At 38.1% G+C, this 21,804-nt stretch overlaps 1 protein-coding gene across 3 annotated transcripts in view; it reads right to left on the reverse strand.

Moving 5' to 3' along the window:
* Positions 1–21,527, reverse strand: part of LOC106877523 (uncharacterized) — a 26,200-nt gene extending 4,673 nt beyond the window's left edge. The window contains exons 1-24 of one of the 3 annotated variants that reach the window (XM_089342274.1): positions 17,518–17,751; positions 16,694–16,755; positions 15,633–15,746; positions 15,303–15,374; positions 14,009–14,105; positions 13,695–13,776; positions 13,496–13,607; positions 13,151–13,219; positions 11,747–11,816; positions 11,289–11,355; positions 10,669–10,717; positions 10,268–10,390; positions 9,873–9,989; positions 9,018–9,118; positions 8,076–8,142; positions 7,589–7,690; positions 6,932–7,063; positions 6,436–6,590; positions 5,226–5,271; positions 4,556–4,672; positions 4,299–4,402; positions 2,727–2,857; positions 1,786–1,875; positions 671–758 (exon numbers count right to left, since the gene is read on the reverse strand). In XM_089342274.1, coding sequence (XP_089198400.1) covers positions 742–758; positions 1,786–1,875; positions 2,727–2,857; positions 4,299–4,402; positions 4,556–4,672; positions 5,226–5,271; positions 6,436–6,590; positions 6,932–7,063; positions 7,589–7,690; positions 8,076–8,142; positions 9,018–9,118; positions 9,873–9,989; positions 10,268–10,390; positions 10,669–10,717; positions 11,289–11,355; positions 11,747–11,816; positions 13,151–13,219; positions 13,496–13,607; positions 13,695–13,776; positions 14,009–14,105; positions 15,303–15,374; positions 15,633–15,746; positions 16,694–16,750 — 2,091 coding nt within the window. In that variant the 5' untranslated portion in view covers positions 16,751–16,755; positions 17,518–17,751 and the 3' untranslated portion in view covers positions 671–741. Of the gene's footprint in view, positions 1–670; positions 759–1,785; positions 1,876–2,726; positions 2,858–4,298; positions 4,403–4,555; positions 4,673–5,225; positions 5,272–6,435; positions 6,591–6,931; positions 7,064–7,588; positions 7,691–8,075; positions 8,143–9,017; positions 9,119–9,872; positions 9,990–10,267; positions 10,391–10,668; positions 10,718–11,288; positions 11,356–11,746; positions 11,817–13,150; positions 13,220–13,495; positions 13,608–13,694; positions 13,777–14,008; positions 14,106–15,302; positions 15,375–15,632; positions 15,747–16,693; positions 16,756–17,517; positions 17,752–21,213 lie in introns of those variants that run through there. The other 2 variants (XM_089342273.1, XM_089342272.1) reach the window with 2 other exon arrangements.
* Positions 21,528–21,804: the final 277 nt, after the last annotated feature.

Raw genomic sequence — 21,804 nt, forward strand, 5'->3', positions numbered from 1 at the left:
ACTCAGCTGGCAAAAATGAGCAATCCTGTGACAGACCGGCATCCTGTCCAAGGAAGAACATATACACCAGAGTGCCTTGCTTAAGGACACAATACCCTACTAGGAGTTGAACTCACAATCTTACACTTGTAAGCCGATTATCCTAACCACTCTGCCACATGCCTTCACAATGTAATACAAGCTAATCTAAAGACCCAGTCTTTGGAGACATGATGCCAATTAAATAACTGATGTCTCTATAAAGTACCCTAATGCATTTGTTCTCAAAGAATGACTTCATTTCCTTTAATTGGGTGCAGGTATGGTCGTGTGGTTAAGAGGGTTGTTTTCCAACCAGGCTGTTTCAGTGTGGTACATAAGGAAAGTGTCTTATACTATACTCCTGGGCTAACTGAAGCCTTGTGAGTAGATTTGGTAGATGGAAACTAGAAGAAACCCTTTTGTGTGTGTGTATGTGTGGGTGGGTGTGTATTTGTTTGTGTCTGTGTTTGTCCCCATCATCGCTTGAAACCAGTGTTGATGTGTTTACATCTCCATAACTTAGCGGTTTGATAAAAGAGACAGATAGAATAAATACAAGGCTTAAAAATACTGTGATCGATCTATTTGACTAAAAATTCTTCAAGGCAGTGCCTCAGCACAGCCACAATCTAAAGTAAAAGATAAAATCATTGCCACATTGTCTACTTTTCCAGTCATCTTTGATCCCATTCCGTTATGAAAAAATGAGAAAAGGAATACTCACGCCTTGGGTGAGGCTGAATAAAGAAACAAAACAAGACATTGGATATGTACAATATTGAAAAAATGGAGGAATGGGTATTCACAATATTTTCTTTTAGGTTAATAAGTATTCGTAATATTTTTCAAAACATCGTTGAGTATCTACACAAGAAAAGAATCGATGAGTATACAGTAATCCATCGACGATCATGGGTGTTACACTCCAAAACCTCCCACAGAAATAATTAAAATCTAAAAAAATATAAATACCTATTGGCCACAGAAACCTGGATATACTGAGGAGTCTGCAATATATATTTACATATATTAGCCAGAAAAATCCACAATGTACCGAGTGCGTGATAGGTGAACCATGATGTGGTGAGGGATTACTGTATATAATATTTCTGCAATGCGGGATATTGCTTGTGGTGTTTAGAACTGCTTCAGCTCTGTTATACTTCAAAAGATCCATGTACAAGGAAGAAATGAGTTATTGTTGTATGTTTCTTACTGAAGTTACATTCTGATATTTTGAACACAAGGTGAAAATAGAAAACAAGTTTGGAGATAAATTTTTCCTTTAGTCAATACATTCTTACATGTATTTCATTAACAATAATCTATGTCATATAAAGAAATACCTTATAAATGGGTTACATCATCAAATCATCAGAGGTTGCATAGCAAATGAAAAAGCACTTAAGTTATGCAATAATTTTCACACTGTGTCATGATGTCAACAAACGCAATGACTGTGTTGAGATGGATCAATGAATATACTTATCTCTCTCAATAATATATATAGTGCTGGTGCAGCCCCCTCTTCTCCAACTGTTGCATCATTCATAGTCCATTGTGTAAAGAGTGAGCAAGCTAAGAGGGCGCCTATGCCTGTTCACAGCTCAAACAATTAATGAAAGCTACCACATCGTACTCACTTGTGAGTCATAACTAAGTTACTCTGGAGTTCATTTCTCATCATGTCTAAAAGAACCAAGCAGCATAACAAAGAAAACAGCACTCAAATTTTTGTTAATGATAAAACAATTTCAAACTTACTGTCCTTTCCATCTGTGAGGCTTGAAATTTCAATGTCTGCTGTTTTTTCATCAAAAAATCTTTGAGTACTGTCTTTTGCAGCTAGGGAGCCTATGAGAAAATATGTCAAAAAACATAATTGCTATTAGTTATCTTCTTAATATCATGGAGAGTATTAAAATGGTGAACTGGCAGAATCGTCAGCACGCCGGGTGAAATGCTTAACAGTATTTCGTCTGCTGCTATGTTCTGAGTTCAAATTCCGCCGAGGTCGACTTTGCCTTTCATCCTTTTGGGGTAGATTAACAAAGTACCAGCTACGCACTGGGGTCGATGTAATCGACTTAATCCCTTTGTCTGTCCTTGTTTGTCTCCTTTATGTTTAGCCCCTTGTGGGCAATAAAGAAATATATATATATATATATATATATATATATATATATATATATATATATGTATATATATATATATTTATAATCATCATCATCATTTAACGTCTGCTTTCCGTGCTGGCATGGGTTAGACAGCTCGAATGGAACTGGTAAACCAGAGAGCTACACCAGGTTCCAGTCTGAATTTAGCTTGGTTTCTACAGTTGGAGGCCCTTCCTAAGGCCAACCACTCTGAGAGTGTAGTGGGTGCCTTTTATGTGTCACCAGCAAGTGTATATATATAATATATATACATATATATTTATATATATACATACACAAGCATACAAATATACATATATATGAATGCATATATATATATATATATATATTCACACACACATTCACTCAAACACACATACACACATGCGCATATCGCAACACTTTTAGCATGAACATCCAAATATAGTTACTGTTAAAAAAAACCTAACAGGAAGACAATTAAACCTTGGGAGAGGCATTATACCGGTAATACACATACGAAACTAACAGAAAGAATTGCCTATAAAAAGTATCATGGAGATAATTTACTTGGATCACTTCCTAATCCGCCAAGGAGTATGGTCTCAGCATTCCAAAAGCCATCTTCATATTGGGTCTTCTTACGACGCAGCTCGTCTACCTTTCTTTCAGCCTCAGCGACAGCCAATTCTTTCTCCACTCTGCAACATTCAAATACCAAAATTCTAGCATATAACTAAGTGTGAATTGTCTTTAAAACTCTTTTGCTACCATATTCATCTTGAAATATATTGCTTTTGTTTCAAGTTAGAAATGAATTTATTGAAATCATGTTATCATTATTAAACCTTTCGTTACCGTATTTATTTTGAGATGTTCTGTATGACTCTTCAATTAATTTTAAATATTACAAAGAATTTAGTAAAATAACTTAGATATCATTAAGCAAGTGTTAGGAACATTAATTGTGACTAAGGTTTGGTGGAAGATTTTCATTCAGAACTTTTGAAAACAAGACATTTGTACTAGAGAGCCAGAAGTGGTTTTAGCCGGGTTGGTATTAAAAGGGTTAAATTTCTGCAAAGCATATTTCTCATGAAACTATACAAGCCATGTGTTTTAACCCTTTCGTTACCATATTTCTGTTGAGATGCTCTGTGTTTCTTTCAATTAATTTTGAGTATAACAAAGAATTTAGTAAAATAACTTAGTTATCATTAAGTTAGTGTTAGGAACATGAATTGTGACTAAGGTTTGATGGAAGATTTTAATTCAGAACTTATAAAACAAGACATTTGTACTACAGAGCCAGAAGCATTTTCAGCTGGGTTGTTGTCAAAAGGGTTAAGCTGGTGAAGGCAGCGAGCTAGCAGAATCAGTAATATGCTAGATAAAATGCTTAGCAGTATTTTGCCCATAGCTGTGCTCCGAGTTTAAATTCCACTGAGGTTGACTTTGCCTTTCATCTTTTCAGGGTTAATAAAATAAGTACCAGTTGAACACTGGGGCCAATGTAATCGACTCATCCCCTCCCCCAAAATGTTTAGTAAATAGTTGAAACCTGTAGCTAACAGTTGCATAGTGTCCTTCTCTTCCAGATTGTGAAAGCTTACCATAACGTTTAATCTAAACACAGTGAAATTCTTTATGGGTATATATATGGGTTAAAGCATACGAAAATTTCTTTGTAACTGTGAATGCAACTGAACATGAAGTATTGGTTTCAGACCTAAGTTCATGTGTATACACTCACCATCGTCATCATCACTGTCATCATTTAACATCCGCTTTCCATGTTGGAGCAGGGTGAACAGTTTGAGTGGAGTCAGTAAGGCTAAGGGATGCACCAAGCTGCATTTTCTGTAGTGGCAGGGTTTCTACGGCCGGATGCCCTTCCTAATGCCAACCACTCCACAGAGTGTACTTGGTGCTTTTTACATGGCATCAGCACTAGTACTTATTTTATCAACCTCAAAGGAATGAAAGGCGAAGTCAACCCTGGCAGAATTTGAACCCAGAACATAATGATGGATGAAATGCCACTAAGCATTTTGCCCAGCATGCTAATGGTTCTGCCAATTTGCTGCCTTTATAATAATAATAATAATAATAATAATAATAAACCCTCATCTAAATACTAACCTTAAAACCTCAGCCATTTTTTCCTGATCTTCTATTGATTTACGGATTTCTAAATGCTCGTCATCATCATACAGATGGAAGATAACATGAAGGAAATCTGAATCCTGAAACAGATAAAAAAAACACACACAAAAAAGAAAAACAAGCTATTAAGCAAACATCGTCACCATCATCAAGAAGAAGAAGAAGAAGAAGGAGGAGGAGGAGGAGAAAAAGAAGAAGAAGAAGAAGAAGAAGAAGAAGAAGAAGAACCATACCATCGTGCTGAGATATTTGAGGCAGTCTTTATCATCAAAAAACGATAACCACCATGATTTCCAATCGCCCTGCTTTTTCACGTCTGTCACTTCCCCTTGCATCATAATCGTGGGATGCTGAAAGATTTAAAACTTTGCTTAAGAATTAATAATAATAATAATAATAATAATAATAATAATAATAATAATAATAATAATAGTAATAATAATAATAATGATTATGATAATAATAATAATAGTAATAATAATAATAATGATTATGATAATAATAAACGAATACTGCAGTGGTTTAGTGGTTAGGGTGTTGAACTCATGATCATAAGATTGTGGTTTCAATTCCTGGACCGGGCGATGTGTTGTGTTTTTGAGCAAAACACTTCATTCCATGTTGCTCCAGTCCACTCAGCTGGCAAAAGTGAGTTACCCTGTGAGGGACCGGCGTCCTGTCCAGGTGGGGAATATATACACCTCAGAAACCAGGAAACCGGCCCTCGTGAGTCAGCATGACTCGAGAAGGTAACCATTACCTTTTACCACTTGACAACAGATTCACATGGTTTCATTGTAAGTGGTTCAATTCCTTCACAACACTTCTATTAGATTATCAAACTTTGTCTTTGTGGTCCTCAAGTAATTTTGAATTTATTAGAACAGAAGAAATTAAACTTACGCGTGGATATATGGTTGTCTTCTGGTATTTCCGAGGAGCCTGTGGACTGAATGAATCAATATTTAATCAATAGCTATCATGTCAACGATGTGTGTGAATACATACATATATACTTATATAAATACATGCATGTGTGCAATTGTGTGTGCATATGTACATACATACACACATACATACATACATACATACATACAAAAATACCCTGTTGTTGATGTTGAAATTCCAATGAAGGAGGCTTGGATCTCCAGGTTAGAAACTGGTTCTTTCTCTATTGGCAAGAAATCTTGAAATAAGGATATCAGAACCAGCAGGTATTCACACCATTAAAAACAAGGAATAACTGGTGGAACACTCCAACAAAAACATCAATTTGATGCGAACATAACAGAACTGATATTGTTCTGTGAGACAGGGAACAAAGTCATGCTCTGTTGTTGAGGTCAGCTGCCCAGCAGATGTGAATGTACAATCAAAAGTCCAAGAAAAAGAGAACATCCATGGCAAATTAATGGAACTTACAGCTTTTGTACCCTGATTATGAAGTCTCATTTGTACCTATCGTTATAGGTACATTAGGTTATGTACCACGAATTTATCTAGAAATACTCAGTATTATGGAGAAAGAGCAAAAGAAACTGATGTGGATTCTCCAAATCCATTCTATTAGTGGCACAGTGAAGATCTGTAAGACATTCCAAAGATTCTCCATCTGAGATTCTTAGCTGAATAGAGGCACGCATTTGGGTGTATGTGTCGACAGTTCAAACAACACACCAACTCAACCATATATTTACAAACGCTGGGAATCGTCTTAACTCAAAAAGTCTTGTCACTTTCTTAGCGACCAGCTTGAACTCTCTGGAGAATTTACATTAAACTCAAAGAAAAAACATACAGGCAAACAGACATACTTATATATACACATGATGGGTTTCTTTCAGTGTTCTTTGACCAAATCCACTCACAAGATTTTGGTTGCCTTGGGGCTATAGTAGAAGACACTTGCCCAAGGTGCCACACATCAGAACTGAACTCAAGTCCACATTGTTTGGAAGCAGGCTTCTTAACCATACAGCTATGCCTGTGCCTATAAAGCGACACCTGGAAATTTGTGAAGAATGCCATGGAAATTATTCTCATTACAGTACGGTAAATACCATTCTGTTCTGAGATTCTCAAGAATAACAAATGAAATGAAGAAATGACATACACTAATTCCCACAATCCTTTTTTCATACCCTGCCAGGGTGGCACTTGCGACACCTTCAGATTCTCATTGACTGTTCGGGATTTCAGGTTCAGTGAACTGGAGTTGATACAATATTTGAAGTTCAAGCTGTCAGGAGCCTCGAATATGTCTTCATCCTGTAACACAACATTATGTTTGAAGATATTTTCAGTTAATAAGCTCAAATAAAATTACACTGGAGCATTCTTCATTACTATAGGACAGTGTGTGTGTGCATGTATGTGCGTAAGTGTGTGTGTGTGTGTGTGTGTGTGTGTGTGTGTGTGTATCTATCTATCTATAAGTTAAAATACTAGCTAAAGAGGATGATAGATATCTATTCGGTCCATACGCTTGTCAAAAAGTAATTAGTTAATTGTCTAACCACATGCTCATATACGTGTATATGTTTAAATATATTGTGCAATGATGTGAATGTATCCATATTTTGGGGATAACAATGCAATAAAGAAATTACCTTGGCAAGTAATTCAAGTGATTCCTTATTCTCAAACTTTTCCAAAATGGTATTTATATTTTCGTAAAGTTCTTCAAGCTGAGCCTTCTCATCATCTACCTGATCAATTTCCTCAACTATAGATGAGGGAATCTGTATAATGAAACAACAGATTAGACTAAATTGATACAGATTTACCCGTGGCAATCAGTAGAATCATTAGAGCATTGAACATAATGCCTCATGGTATTTGTTCTGACCCACTATAAGGTCCCAGTCCTTGCTGTGGTATGGTAGCTTGTGTGCTTCAATGACCTTGAAAGCTTTGCCAGCAGGACACAAACTCTTGGTAGGGCCTCCCATACTATCAAAGGACAAAAGTCAGACTAATAAGGACCACCTTGTTCCCTGAAGTAACAATGGGTTTGCACAGGACCAACACCCCTACTCAGATAAAAGGACAAGTTACCAAAGCATCACTGACAATTTAGAACCACCAAAACCTGGGAGAGGAAGACCTTTCTCAAGGAAACATATGACAAGTCAGGCCCTTACCTCGAACCCACACGGTCTCCCATGCTGTAGAACAGGTCAAGGGATAGAGGCCAGGCTAATATGGACAACTTCTTCCCAGAAGTAAAAAGGGTTTAAGCAGGATATCAGATTCCCGTCACTTACCTCACCAAGAAGTTCATTGTATTGTGGTTTGAACATCTGTAATGTTGGGCTGACCTGTAAATACCTCTCTGTAACTTGTACAGAGGAGATTCGAACAGTATCCTGTTAAGAATAAAAGAGATCGTAAGACACAACAGATTCAAAGAGGGAGAGAGAAAGAGAGAGAGAGATAGAAAGAAAAAGGGAGAGAAGGAAAAAGAGAGAGAGAGAGAGAAGGAAAAGAAGAGAGAGAGTGTGTGTGCGTGTTTCCCCGCCCGTTTCCCAACCACATAGTTCCAGGTTCAGTCCTACTGCACGGTGCCTCAGGTGTGTTTACATTTGTCCCCACCCCCACCGTCGCTTGACAACTGATATTAGTTTTTTTACATCCTTGTAACTTAGTAGTTCAACAGAAGAGACTGATAGACTGTGTGTGCATTTGGCTGACAAACCAGCACTGCCAATATCCAGTTACTAAAACAATGACAAAAGCCAAAAAATAAAACACCTTTTTCTGGAAATGAATTGTCCGAATATCAGGCTGGGTGAAGATTGGTTCAATTATTTTCACATCCCTGCAGAAAAAAAAAAAAAAAAAAAAAAAATAATAATAATAATTATTTTTTAATCATAATGATGCAAAGTGGCTGAGTTCCTTTCAAGTGTTCAGCCTCACAGAGGCAATGACCAAAACCTTTGGTATTATGTCGTGCTTGAGGAGAAGACCCTCAAGCCAAGCAAAAGTGCAATCATGGCAAATATCGGTGTCACGCAAATTGGCACCCATGCTGGTGGCACGTAAAAGCACCGCAGTGTAATGCAAATGGCATCTGTGCCGGTGGTACGTAAAAGCACCCTTTACACTCTCAGAGTGGTTGGTGTTAGGAAGGGCATCCAGTTGTAGAAAACCATCCCGAATCAGACTGGAATCTGGTGCAGGCTTCCACTGTGCCAGTCCAGTCAAACTATCCAACCCATGCCAGCATGGACAACAGACGTTAAATGATGATGATGATGGTGATGATGATGATGATGATGATCATGATGAATGAAAATAGATGATCATAATGGTAAGAATAGTAGTAATGATAATAATGGTTTGAAATTTTGGCTCAGTTTTAGGGGGAGGGTGTTAACCAATTAATGGAGGAGGAACAAGTCATGATTGTCAACAACATGAATATGCCATGACACAAGAGAGAGAGGGGGGACTCGTACTGGTACTTAATTTATCAGTCCCAAAAGGACGAAAGGCAAAGTCGACCTCAGTGGAATTTGAACTCAGAATGTAGTGACAAATGAAATGGCACTAAGCATTTCACCTGGCATGCTAACAATTCTGCCAGCTTACAGCCTTCGCCACCTTAATAACACAAGGGACCCAGATACACTGGAAGCTATGTCACAAGCATTTCAGTGAGGTGTAGTGGTTAGGGTAGGTGTTGCTTACCTCTCACTTCTTCTGTTTTCTCGTTGCAGCTTTTCAAGACTTTGGATAGTTCTTTGTAACTTTGCTTGGGCCAGCTTCCTCTTGTCATCTTGTGCAACAGACTTCAGACATGAAAATATACATTTAAACTTATATAGCATTGCCTTATGTGTACATGTGTGTACATATGTTGTTCTTTTGTGATTGGTTGAGTGTTGCGTAGGAACTGGTTTGAAGGTCCAATCACGCTGTGCATAATATATTTCAAACAACTACCCCCCCTCCCCCCTCAGCCACACTACTAATTGTTGCTACGAAGATTCTCTTTTTGAGTTGTCTGGAGAGTTTGGAGGCCCAGATATGATAGCATTAGCACCAGTGGCATAGAATTATTGGCAAACCAAGAAGGGATCATGTCAATCAACATTTGGAAGACATTGAAGATCAGGCAGGGGATAGGAAGACTGCTGGGGAAGACAGGGGACATCTGGCATGGAAGAGTAGCAACTGGTCCAGGCTGGTCAGCCAACTGACTGACTGACTGGATGGACAGATGGTTGGTGGGAGGGGAGAGAGAGGGATAGGGAGGGAGGGGGAGAGAGGGGGGAGGGAGGGGGAGAGAGGTGGATAGAGGGTGGGAGGGAGGGACAGACAAACAGATAGACAATAGACAGATGGATAAACGGACGGACAGTGAGATGGATCGAGGGATGGAAGGATGGTCAGATAGACAGACAGAGAGGTAGACATATAGACAGCAGTGGTGGTAATATTGATGATTGTAGTGATAGTTCTGTTGGTGGTAGTGGTGGTGGTGGTAGTGGTTACAGTAGTGTTGGTTGTAGTAGGACAGTGTGTAGAAAGGTGTGCATGTACCTTAATGACTGGAGGTAGATCATCCATTAGAAGCTCTGCCACATCAGGTTGAACTTCATCCCTCTGTGCCAGTACCTTTAAGTCCTTAGCTAGATCTCTTGTTCTTTGCTCTTCTTTCTGGAAGCAGGAGAAAAGAAACAGTACATACATGCATATATAAATAATTACACACACACACACACACACACACACACAAAAGGTGAAATAGGGCAATGAGAAAGGAATTAATGGGAGAAACACCAACAATCACACAACAGATACGATCATTCTCAATCCCTCATCAGTTGCCAATCCAAATATCATCACAATTTCAATACCTTCTGACAACAATGTTCAATTTAGTGTGTCGGTAACATAAGCTGTGGAGAATGTAAGTGACAGTGAAAGTATCTTACCTTTGTTGATAATAAATGCATTGCTGCAAGAGACTTGCTCTTTTTAAGCACAGCTGAAAGCTGTATGTCAAGTTCTTCAAAGATACTTTCTCCAAAATATAGTCGAGGTTCAGAAGTGCAACGCTGATACAACAAAAGATATATGGTCATTACTGCCATGAGGTTCAAATCAATTTATAACAATAACATTCAGGAATACAATATGTTGTCTTTATCATTCTTTCCCTAGTGTCAGTCATTGCACTGTGGCCATATTGGTACTTTATTGTACTGACCCTGTTACTTAAGCTAGTACTCATTTTGTGTCTGCCTGTTATAAGACATACTGTTATAGGACATACTATTTCATTAATATTCTGTTAACTAAACAGTACAAGTTGGACATAACAAGAATTGTTTACCTTAATGCGTTTCGTTTCTTTGAATTTAGGAACTTTCATTTGGATTATTCTGCAATAAACAAATAAAGAAAAGTATCTTCATTTTCATCATTGGCAGTCTGTCTACCTGCTTTTCTGTCTGTCTGCTTGTCTGTCTGTCTGCTTGTCTGTCTGTCTGCTTGTCTGTCTGTCTGCTTGTCTGTCTGTCTGCTTGTCTGTCTATCTGTCAGCTTGTCTATGTCTATCTGTCTGTGTATCTGCCCATCTATCTGTTTGTCTGTCTGTCAGTTGCTCAGTCTGTCTCTATGTCTTACTGTCTGTCTATCTGTTTGGCAGTCTATGTCCCTGTCTGTCTGTTGGTCTGCTTGTCTATCTGTCAATCAGTCTTTCTGTGTGTCAGTCTGTTAGTCTGTCTGTTTGTTTGTCTTTGTCTGTATGTCCGTCTATCTGTGTATTTGCCTATCTATCTGTCTGTCAGTCAGTCTACCTGTCTATTTATCTCTGTGTTTCTGTCAGCCTGTCTATCTGTCTGTCTATTAGTCAACCAATCAATCTACCAATCTGTCTTCCTGCTACATCAACAATGGCTAAGCATTGGATATTTTCAGAAGAAAGCAAAAACATCATAAATTGTTACTGACTCAACGAATGGAATTTCTGATTCTTCAACACCTTCAGAATCTTCATCACGACTTCTGCCATGCATCACTGAAACACATCAATACAAACAGGCTGTAGTAGCAGTAGTAGTAGTGGTGGTGTGGGGGGCATAGTAGTGGTGGTAGTGGTAGTGGTGGTGGTGGTCTGTGTGTGTGGGCATAGTAGTGGTGGTGGTAGTATTAGTAGTAGTAGTAGTGGTGGTGGTGGTAGTGGTGGTGGTGGTGGTGGTGGGTGGTGAAAATAGTTGTAGTTGTGGTGATAGTGATGGCACTAGTAGTTGTACATGGTAATTGTGAATATCAACCAACCAGAGATGACTATAAAGGCTACAGGCACTACCTCACCTAATCTGGTAACTAAATGCTCTCATCATTCCCTCACTGTGCAAACAAGACCCAAGTTGCAACAATAGAAATTATGGTATGAAGTGTTTGCTTACATTCAAATATCTCCATTCGATATTTGTAGTAATCAGCAAATAGTTTCCCAGGATATGTTGATCCATATTTCTGCAAAGAAAAACCAAAACTTACTACAAATGCTAGGCTACATAGTCACTGCTGATCTTTCCAGGAAATCTTCTATTCATGTCATAGCAAAAATGCAACCCCAAAATTCAATCTTCTGATTTGTTGCAATATTTCAAGCTTCAATTAGTTGCTGACTTTCTATAAAGCCCAACTGATGGTGCTGTTTATCTTGATATGAGATCAGCATGTCGCACACATATGGTTGTGATGCATGTGCCTGGTGTACCCTTATCAGGCAGGTAGTCACGATGAATATACAGGGCTTCATATATTTTACCCCTGTGTTACTTTTGATAACATGCACTATTCTCTCACTCAATAATAATGATAATAATAACCCTTTCTACTAAAGGTGCAAGGCCTGAAATTTTGGGAGGATGGGTCTAGTCGATTTCATCAACCCCAGTGTTTTACTGGTACTTAGTTTATCAACCTTGAAAGGATGGAAGGCAAAGTTGACTGCAGCAGAATTTGAACACAGAACATAAGGATGGATGAAATGATGCTAAGCAAATTGCCCGGCGTGCTAACAATTCTGCTAACTTTCCACCTTATTAGTAATAATAATGATAATAAAAATGATGATGATAATAATAATAATAATAATAATAATAATAATAATAATAATAATAATAATAATAATGATAATAGCCCTGATGCAGTACCAAGTAGTGGCTCTTATGGCTTCTGATCTTAATTGATTGGAAGTGTTATCATGTACATTGTTTTGTCTTGATATAAAAGATGGGCTGGGCTACAGCAAATATTCTGCTCAATATCACAGATTTGCTTGTCAGTTGCTTGACCTTAACCAGTTGAGCATGTCCCTATGTGGCTGATGATATGTGCATCTATGATGATGAGCAGAAGTAGTGGGAGAGCATTATAGCCATGTGCTGAGAAGAATTCTTCAGGATTTCAATATTTCACCTCTGGAAACATGGCTGTTTCGTTCAACATCCTTGAACAAACCTCATTCAGGGACCTTTTGAGTGGGATGGGTTACTCAACCTGAAGAAAATTCTAACTGGGCCCCACCTGCAAGGTCATGCACTGTTTATCTTGATATAAGATCACCATGTTCCGCACATATGGTTGTGATGCCTGTGCCTGGGTCCCCAATTGTGGGTCCTCAATTTATTATTTTATTGTGTGGACCCCCAAAATTTTATATGGACTCCCAAGGATCATATGGACCCTGGCTGAGAACCATTGCTTTACGATATACCAGTGGTCATGCAATCAAGGGAAACCTTTCGTCTACTATGCATAATCATTAAAATTCAAAAGAAAAAAGAAAAATTATTTCTTACACTGAAGAACTTCTGGAACATATTCTTGACAAATGTTTCTTGCTTTAACATATTCCCTACGTGCCAATGCTGTAAATGAATAATATACAAAACTATAAATATCTTCTGCAAGAACTGAAACTGGTTTGTACTTTATGTATTTTCAAATATTTGATTATGTATGTGCCAGTATTTGTATGAGTGTGTGTGAGTGTTTCTGCATGTGAGTATGTAAGTGCACATATGAGCATATGTGTGAATGTGTGTGCAAGTTTCTGTATGCATGTGTGTGTGTGTGTGTGTGTGTGTGTGTGTGTGATGGGGCACCATAAGAATCCCGCATTGTCCCCTTTTTGTTTCTTTTACCCTTAGCTTCTTCTCTCGGTATTGGTGTCTCATAGGCAGTTCTGTATCACTCAATCTCCACCGAAGCTTCTCCCTTTTTTTAATCGCGTGACGAATGGCAAATACATCAAGCCTGCAAGAAATTACAGAATAATTAATTAGCTGTTAATTTTAAATTTAGAGGAGTTCACTGTAATGATGATAACAATATTTCACTTACAACTTTGCAGTTTCAGTGGCCAGTTCAGTCCTCACTCGACTATTGTTGGGTATGGTTGTATACACTCCTCGGCTGTCAAGTTCTGTTAATTAAAATGAATACCACAGATCATTAATGATATATCTGGATGATTAAGAGCAAGGTAAATGAACCCTCAGGTGTGAGGAAATATAGATTTCTTATTTTAGCTGGACATTACTGCTTTCCTAACTACACAGCTTTGAAGGGTTAGGGTTAGGGTTAGCTGCCTACATACACAAAGACACAAATGACAGTAAGTGAAAGGAGAAACAGGGGGTAATTTATTCACTTACCTTTGGCCTTTCGGCTGTACAGTCTGAAGAGATCCAAACATACATCTCCAATACACATGTATACTTTCAATCGCAGTTCTCTGTTTTCCTCTGCATTCTGAGAAGGAAACAAAGATTTGAGAAGTTTTACGAAACTATACGAAGGAATGTGAATATATAATGTTTAAGCAAAAGATTTTGGTTGGTTAACTGTTTTGCATAAGGAGATCATCATCATCACTTAACGTCTGTTTTCTATGCTGGCATGGGTTGGGTGGTTTGACCAAAGCTGCCAAGCGGGAGAGCTACACCAGGTTTCAGTTTGATTTGGTTTGGCTGCTATTGGCTTCTATGGCTCACCCAAATACCAACCACTTTACAGAGTGTGCTGGGTACTTTTTACGTGGCACCAGCATGGGGTGCTTTTATGTGTTACCATCACCAGTGCATTTTATGCAATACCAGTGCTTTTTATGTAGTGCCGGCACAGGTATGCTTTTTACATGGCATCAATATGGGTGCTGTCTGCGTGACACTGGCATGGGTGCTTTTTATATGACAGCACCATTCGAATGTTGGGCCTCATGGCGACAATGTGGCCAGTGCTGGCGTCACATAACTGGCATCCGTGATGGTGGTACATAAAAAGCACCATGAGCATTGGGCCTCATGGAGGCTGCGTTGGTGTAATGGTGGCACACTTGGTCGCCTAATCAAAGGGGTGTATGTTCGAGCCTCATGCGTACAAGAAAATTATTCATTAGACATTTTTTGTCCAATTTAGTGATAAATAAAAGCTTTTATACATAGTCTATTAATACTTAAATCAATTACTGTAGTTGTTGACATACATACATTTTATTTTTTAAAAATAACTGATCAAAAATTACCCCCTGCCCTTATCCAGTATGCCAGTTGGGCCTTCCATAATCTAATTCAGTACCTGATTACCCCCTGCCCTTATCCAGTGTGCCAGGTGGGCCTTCCATAATCTAATCCAGTACCTGATTCTCACTACTCTTTGCTAATTTTAATCCAGTCTCTTCTGCTTAACCAGACTCCAAAATAATAATATTTTGCTTAACCATTATTATTATCACTTGTGTGCGAAGGGACATAATTCAGTGGTTAGAGTGTCAGACTCACAATCATGGGGTAGTGACTTTGATTCCCACACCAGGCTGCTGTGTGTTGTGTTCTTGAGCAAGACACTTTATTTCACATTGCTCCAATTCACTGAAGCTGGGGTGCGTTTCATATTCCCTAAACATCTTTTACTCCATCAAATATGGTATTTAGCCAATATAAAACTTACCAGACAATGGTCATTTATTTTGTCTTTAAAATTCATTTCGGCCAACTTGAGTTCATTCAAAATGATATAAATCTGAAATATTAAAGAATTAAAACTTGAATCTTTTGGAATTAGCTTTTCTTCTTTTTTTTTTATAAATAAAAAAGAAAAGATTAATAAGAAGAATAGAGTATAGAAAGCCAAGCAGTCTGAGTGCAGGGCAAACCTGTTGAGGGGTCAGGAGTTTATAATGTTAGAAGAAGTGGTGGTGGTAGTGGTGGTTGTAGTGGTGGTGGTAGTAGTGGTGGTTGTAGTGGTGCTAACGTTAGTGGTAGTGCCAGAAAAACTTACAAATTTTTTATGTTCCTCTTCATCAATATTTTGTCTTATGGAATCTTCGACCAACACATTTCGGACACATTCCATGAGATGGTTGAATTCCTCCGGTCCATATTCAGATAATACCTAGATATAAAAGAGAAACATAATATTGTACACACACACACACACATACACGTACACATGTATGTGGACATGGAATTATTCAAGTTGGTATCTGAAGGCGGCAATAATCCCATTGGGTTTTCACTCAATAGATACTCACAACATCCTGTCTGAGAATTGATACCATGATCCTACGAGCGCGAATCCGCTGCCCTAACCACTGGGCCATTGTGCCTCCACACACACACACACACTCATATATATATATATATATATATATATATATATATATATATATATATATATATATATATATATATATACACAAATATATATATATATATATATATATATATATATATATATATATATATATATATATATATATATATATATATATATATATATATACATATATATATATATATATATATATATATATATATATATATATATATATATATATATATACACACAAATATATATATATATATATATATATATATATATACACACAACAGGCTTCTTTCAGTTTGTCCCCTCTATGTTTAGCCCCTTGTGGGCAATAAAGAAATAAATATTGTTATTCCAGAATGCAGCAAAGGACTACTGACTGGCAACTCAAGCTGGTTGCAGACAAGTGCATCAACATGCATTTTGGGAGGTAAAACCCAGCTTTTACATACTCCCTCATCAACATCAATCAAATGACTGAAACAAGAATAAAAAAAGTGGAAAAAAGTTGTTGATAGCTTATATGTCATGAGAAGCAAAGGGTTTTAGCATGTGAAATTTGTCCCTTTGCTCTCCTGACCCAGAACAGTCCTTAAAATGTCAGCGGGACCTGAAGGACTACTGACAGTCTTCTGGTCTGGCAGTGAGAGTCTTTATTGCTGATGTCTTTACCTGTTATATAAAATCTTAGAGCAATGATTTATTTTTTTCAAAGGATTAACTGAAACGCTTACCTGAGGATTGTAGGAAAAATGAATGATCTTTTGGGGTTTAAGCATTTGACTCAACATGATGGCTGCAATTAGAAGATTATAATTACAATTATGATTTGAACTTTTGTTAGTGCTGAAAAGAAAACTGGACAAGCACCAAAGTTTTTATCAACCATAAAAGAATAGAACAGCACTACTAAGAGACTGGAACCTCTGCATTGGGCATTCCAAGTACATTGTTGTTGTTGGCACTCCGTCGCTTACGGCGTCAAGGGTTCCAGTTGATCCGATCAATGGAACAGCCTGCTCGTGAAATTAACGTGCAAGTGGCTGAGCACTCCACAGACACGTGTACCCTTAACGTAGTTCTCGGGGATATTCAGCGTGACACAGTGTGACAAGGCTGACCCTTTGAATTACAGGCACAACAGAAACAGGAAGAAAGAGTGAGAGAAAGTTGTGGTGAAAGAGTACAGCATGAGTCGCCACCATCTCCTGCCGGAGCCTTGTGGAGCTCTTTAGGTGTTTTCGTTCAATAAACACTCACAACGCCCGGTCTGGGAATCGAAACCGCGATCCTATGACCGCGAGTCCGCTGCCCTAACCACTGGGCCATTGCACCTCCACTCCATCTTATTTACCATTCCTTTATTATTCAACTTAAGATCATCATCCGCTCCACACAGCCATGCATGCGCTCATGAATTACAGTTAGCAGAAGGTACATGATACATGTACAGAACTTTTTTTTATTTATAATGTTTCATATAATTTATTTCATTTTTATTTTTAAGTGTTACGTAACTGAAATTTTATTATGTATTGAAAAAAAAAAAACAACTTGCCTGTTATAAGCTAAAATAATCTTCTAAATTTGTTTACGAACAGAAGTTCTTGTGCTGTGGTTAAATTTATATTAAATGTACTTTTAAAAATATTTCGAGTTTATTTTAAATTTCGTTTCTTTCAAAATTTCTATCAAAACGTTTAGTCCTCGTCAGTATTTGGAACCAGCATTTTCAATTAAAAAAATACAATCGAAATCTCCATTTATCACCGCCATAGTTAAATGTAACCATGGCAGCAGATATCAGACGACAGAATTAGGGGGTAATAGGGAAAAATATTTGAATGTTTTTTTTTTTATTTGTTATTAATTTTAATGATCTTTCTCATTTTATTTATAATTGATGGACTACAAAAATGGGGAACAAAATCAAAATTAACAAAAGTAAAAGAAAATTTTACAATCGTTAATAACCGGCAATAATCGCCAATGAAACGAAAAATTTAATTTATGTACAAGATTCGAAAGTAAAATGGCTGTACGCGGCCGACCTAAGGCCCCCGTCAGAATTGTGGAGCTCGTAATGGATGATCAACAACTCAGTGAAAGGGATTATCTACTACGGGATATTTACTGCATAACTCGTGATATTGAATCTACAATTGAGTTTGTTGCATCATTGGGATTAATTCACAATTCCGCGGTTTGCTGCAATCAGCCGATGCATTTCGTAATCCGGCAGAATTTCTCAGACGGAAAAGCTTGGAGTTGTTGTGTGTGCAAGAGATATCGAAGTATCAGGCGCGATTCTTTCTTTTCCGGTTCTTGTGTGCCATTGCCTCGTCTGGTTGAACTTATGTATTGGTGGGTAGAGATCGATTGTAAGCAATCTGTCATCAGGAGACAGGTTGGCATTGGTACCGAAGCAATAGTCAACTGGTTCAAGTACTTCAAGGCTATTTGTTCTATGTGGTGTTACGACCATCGGACCGTGGAAGATGGAGCTGTCTTGGAGATAAACGAGGAATATACATGGCGTCAGTTTCACAGACAAAGCTTATTCGTGTCTTTCATGAGATGCATAAGGGATTACTACCCTATGCAATAACCATTCCATTTCAGTTTACTCTTCGGTGATGCAAACACGGAGATAGAACTCACAAAGATAAGAGCATGTATATATATATGTTCCAGTCATTGCACTGCGGTCATGCTGGGGCACCACCTTGAAGGGTTGTAGTCGAACAAATCGAAAATCGACCCCGGTACGTTTTTTGTTTTTTTTCTTTTGGTTAAAAGCCTGGCAGTTATTCTGTCAGTCTCTTTTTTCCGAAACGCTAAGGTCGCGGGGGCGTGAACAAACCAACGCCGGTTAACCGGTGGTAGGGACAACCCCCCCCCCCGCGCGCGCGTAATGGGCTTCTTTCAGTCTCCGCCTGCCAGATCTCACAAGGCTTTGTTCGGTCTCCCCACGGTTATAGTAGAACCAAGACAATACATGTTGCAAGAAATACAGATCGATAGTTTGAAATACAAGATAAAAATTATTAACCATCGACTGCATTTTTTTTCTTCTGTTTTGTTTATTTTATTGCTGCTTGTTTAAAAGGCGGCGTGTCGGACTAAATGCTTAGCGGCATTTCTTCCGGTTTTATATTCTGAGTTCAAATTAAGTCTCGGTCTACTTTGCTTCCCGTCTTTTCGAGGTCGATAAATTAAGTGGTTATATTAACCAATTAAGTACTAGTCAAGTACTGGGGATCGATGTAATCGACTTCCCCCCCCCCCCCACTCCCCACAAATTCCAGGCCTTGTGCCTACAAAGCTGGCAGAAGCGTCAGCACGCTGGACAAAATGCTTAGCATTTCGTCCGTCTTTACGTTCTGGGTTCGAATTCCGCCGAGGTCGACTTTGCCTTTTATTCTTTCGGGAGTCGATAAATGAAGTACCAGTCAAGTACTGGGGGTCGATGTGATCGACTATCCTTCTCCCCCACAAATTCCAGGCCTTGTGCCTATAGTAGAAAGGATTATTATTATTATTATTAAGGCGGCGAGCTGGCAGAATCGTTAGCACGCTGGACGAAATGCTTAGAGATATTTCTCCCGGCTGTACGCTGTGAATTCAAATTTCCGCCGAGGTCGACTTTGTTTTTTCATCCTTTTCAATTGTCGATAAACTAAGTACCAGTAGCTCACTCATTTCTCTTCATTTGTTTACATCCCAAATACACCAACAAATCTGGAAAATTAATTATCTCCAACAACTGTGAACTCACATTCACAAATGTATAATGTGTTTCATTAACGAAATTGAATTTTAATTTCAATATAGACCTGTGTATATTTTCATATTACATAAATAAAGATCTCAAGTTTTTCACACTTGGTTTTTCTCCAAAATATTTCTTACAGACATAACTTTCGGTTTTGTCATTTCTTTTGTTTTCCTTCCATTTTCTTTGCAGATCTCCCTTCGCCCAGCAACATAGTTTTACCTGGTAAATGGTAATTTATCTTTGGCGGACGTCGGAGTTAGGAAGCGTCAACAAATTAGAATTTCTCCGTTTTGGCGGCGTTTTTTCAGATTTCATTTTTCACGGTACCCTTGGGAATGGTCAAGAACATCTTTTCGGCAAAAAACCCCCAAAAAGATTTAAACCTCTCCCCCACCCCCATCATCCCCTCTTCAGACCGATTTTGTGGACACTACGCATGGTGATTTATTGTGGGGCACTACGCACTATAGAAGACTTCCCGGTAAAAAAAAAAAATTTTTTTAAAGTACATATTTTCAGACGGAAAGGTGTGTGATTTAAAGGACAGTTGGCTGTTGTTTCTAGCATATCCCATGACCGGCAAGGTTTAAGATTGATAAAAATCATAAATTTTCAAAATTTTTTAAATAGCAATGGGGAGAAAATATTGAAAAACATCAATACTTGTCAGAGTGAGAAAGGAACGAGGTCATGGGATTTGCTAGAAACAACAGCAGAATCTTCCTTTAATCACACACCTTTCCGTCTGAAAATATTTACCTTTTTTTTATTATTTTACCGAAAAGGCTTCTATAATTTTTAAGTGCGTAATACCCACGAAATCGGTCCGGACAGGGGAAGATGGGGGTGTTAAAAAACATTTTTTCAAAAAATTAATTTTGTTAAAAAGATGATCCAGATAAATTTCCTTGGGCACCATGAAGAAAAAATCTGAAAAATCACCGTCAAAACGAAGAATTCCAACTTGGTGCTTCCTAACTCCAATGTATGCCTTATCTTTCACTTGGTCGCTGGAGTACTTTCCATGAAGGGCTTCAGGTATATCTACACAACTGTGCCCCACCCTGATTTTGTTTCCTCATAAAAAAGATGACATTTTTTTCAATGTAAGCTCGTTGTTATCAGATGAAATAAACATCAGAGATGCTTTGCCCCGCACAGTAATTGTAGAAGCCACTAAAAGATATTGTAAGTTCTTTTCCTGGTGGTGACTGAAAATATCGCAATGTTAGACGAAGGTTCTCAAGTGTTTTGCCCTCTGGCCTGTACGCGTCGCCTTAGTGGGACATTACGGACTGAATTTGCACAATGGGTCTTTTGTCAACCACAACCACCAAATTATAAGTATCTGTAAAAAAGGGGAAATTAAATTTTATTTATTTATATATTTATCTATTGTACAGTCGGTTTTCAAAATACAGAAATCTGAAGACCATTTGGAAAAAAATAGAAAAATGATCGGGGTGCATGATTTACCTTTTTTGGAGCATTCATCTATTCGTTTCAGTAATTCAGAAAAGCCATTTCAGATTTTTACATTCGTCATTATTACTTTCCTTTCAATCCTTCATTCCATCCTCCCCCCCCCCCCCCCCCGTTTTTATTACGTCTATAGATGTATCTTTATCTTTTACTAGTTTCAAACACTGGGCTGCGGTCATCCTGGGGCACCACCATGAAGGGTTTTGGTCATAGAAATCGACCTCAGTACTTATTTTTGTAAAGTTTGGTACTTATGCCATCGCTGTCTTTTTGACGAACCACTAGGCTACGGGAGCGTAAACAACCTTACACCGGTTATCAAGCGGTGGTGAGGGACAAACAGACACAAAAACCATACACTTACAAAGCAAATCCACTCACAAGGCTGGGTAGAGTGATCAGAGTAGAACTCACTGATCCAAGGTGTCATGTGCTGGAATTGAAACCGAAAACACATAGTTGCAAAGTGAGCTTCTTCAGCTCACAGCTATGCCTGCACCCATTATCTTTCTTATTTTCAAAATAAAAAAAACATCCTTCTTTTCATTTTATTTCTTTCCCTTTCACGGTTTCATTTTCTCTTCT

Source organism: Octopus bimaculoides, chromosome 25, assembly GCF_046866305.1.
Source record: "Octopus bimaculoides isolate indiv1 chromosome 25, ASM4686630v1, whole genome shotgun sequence".
NCBI classification, from domain to species: domain Eukaryota; kingdom Metazoa; phylum Mollusca; class Cephalopoda; order Octopoda; family Octopodidae; genus Octopus; species Octopus bimaculoides.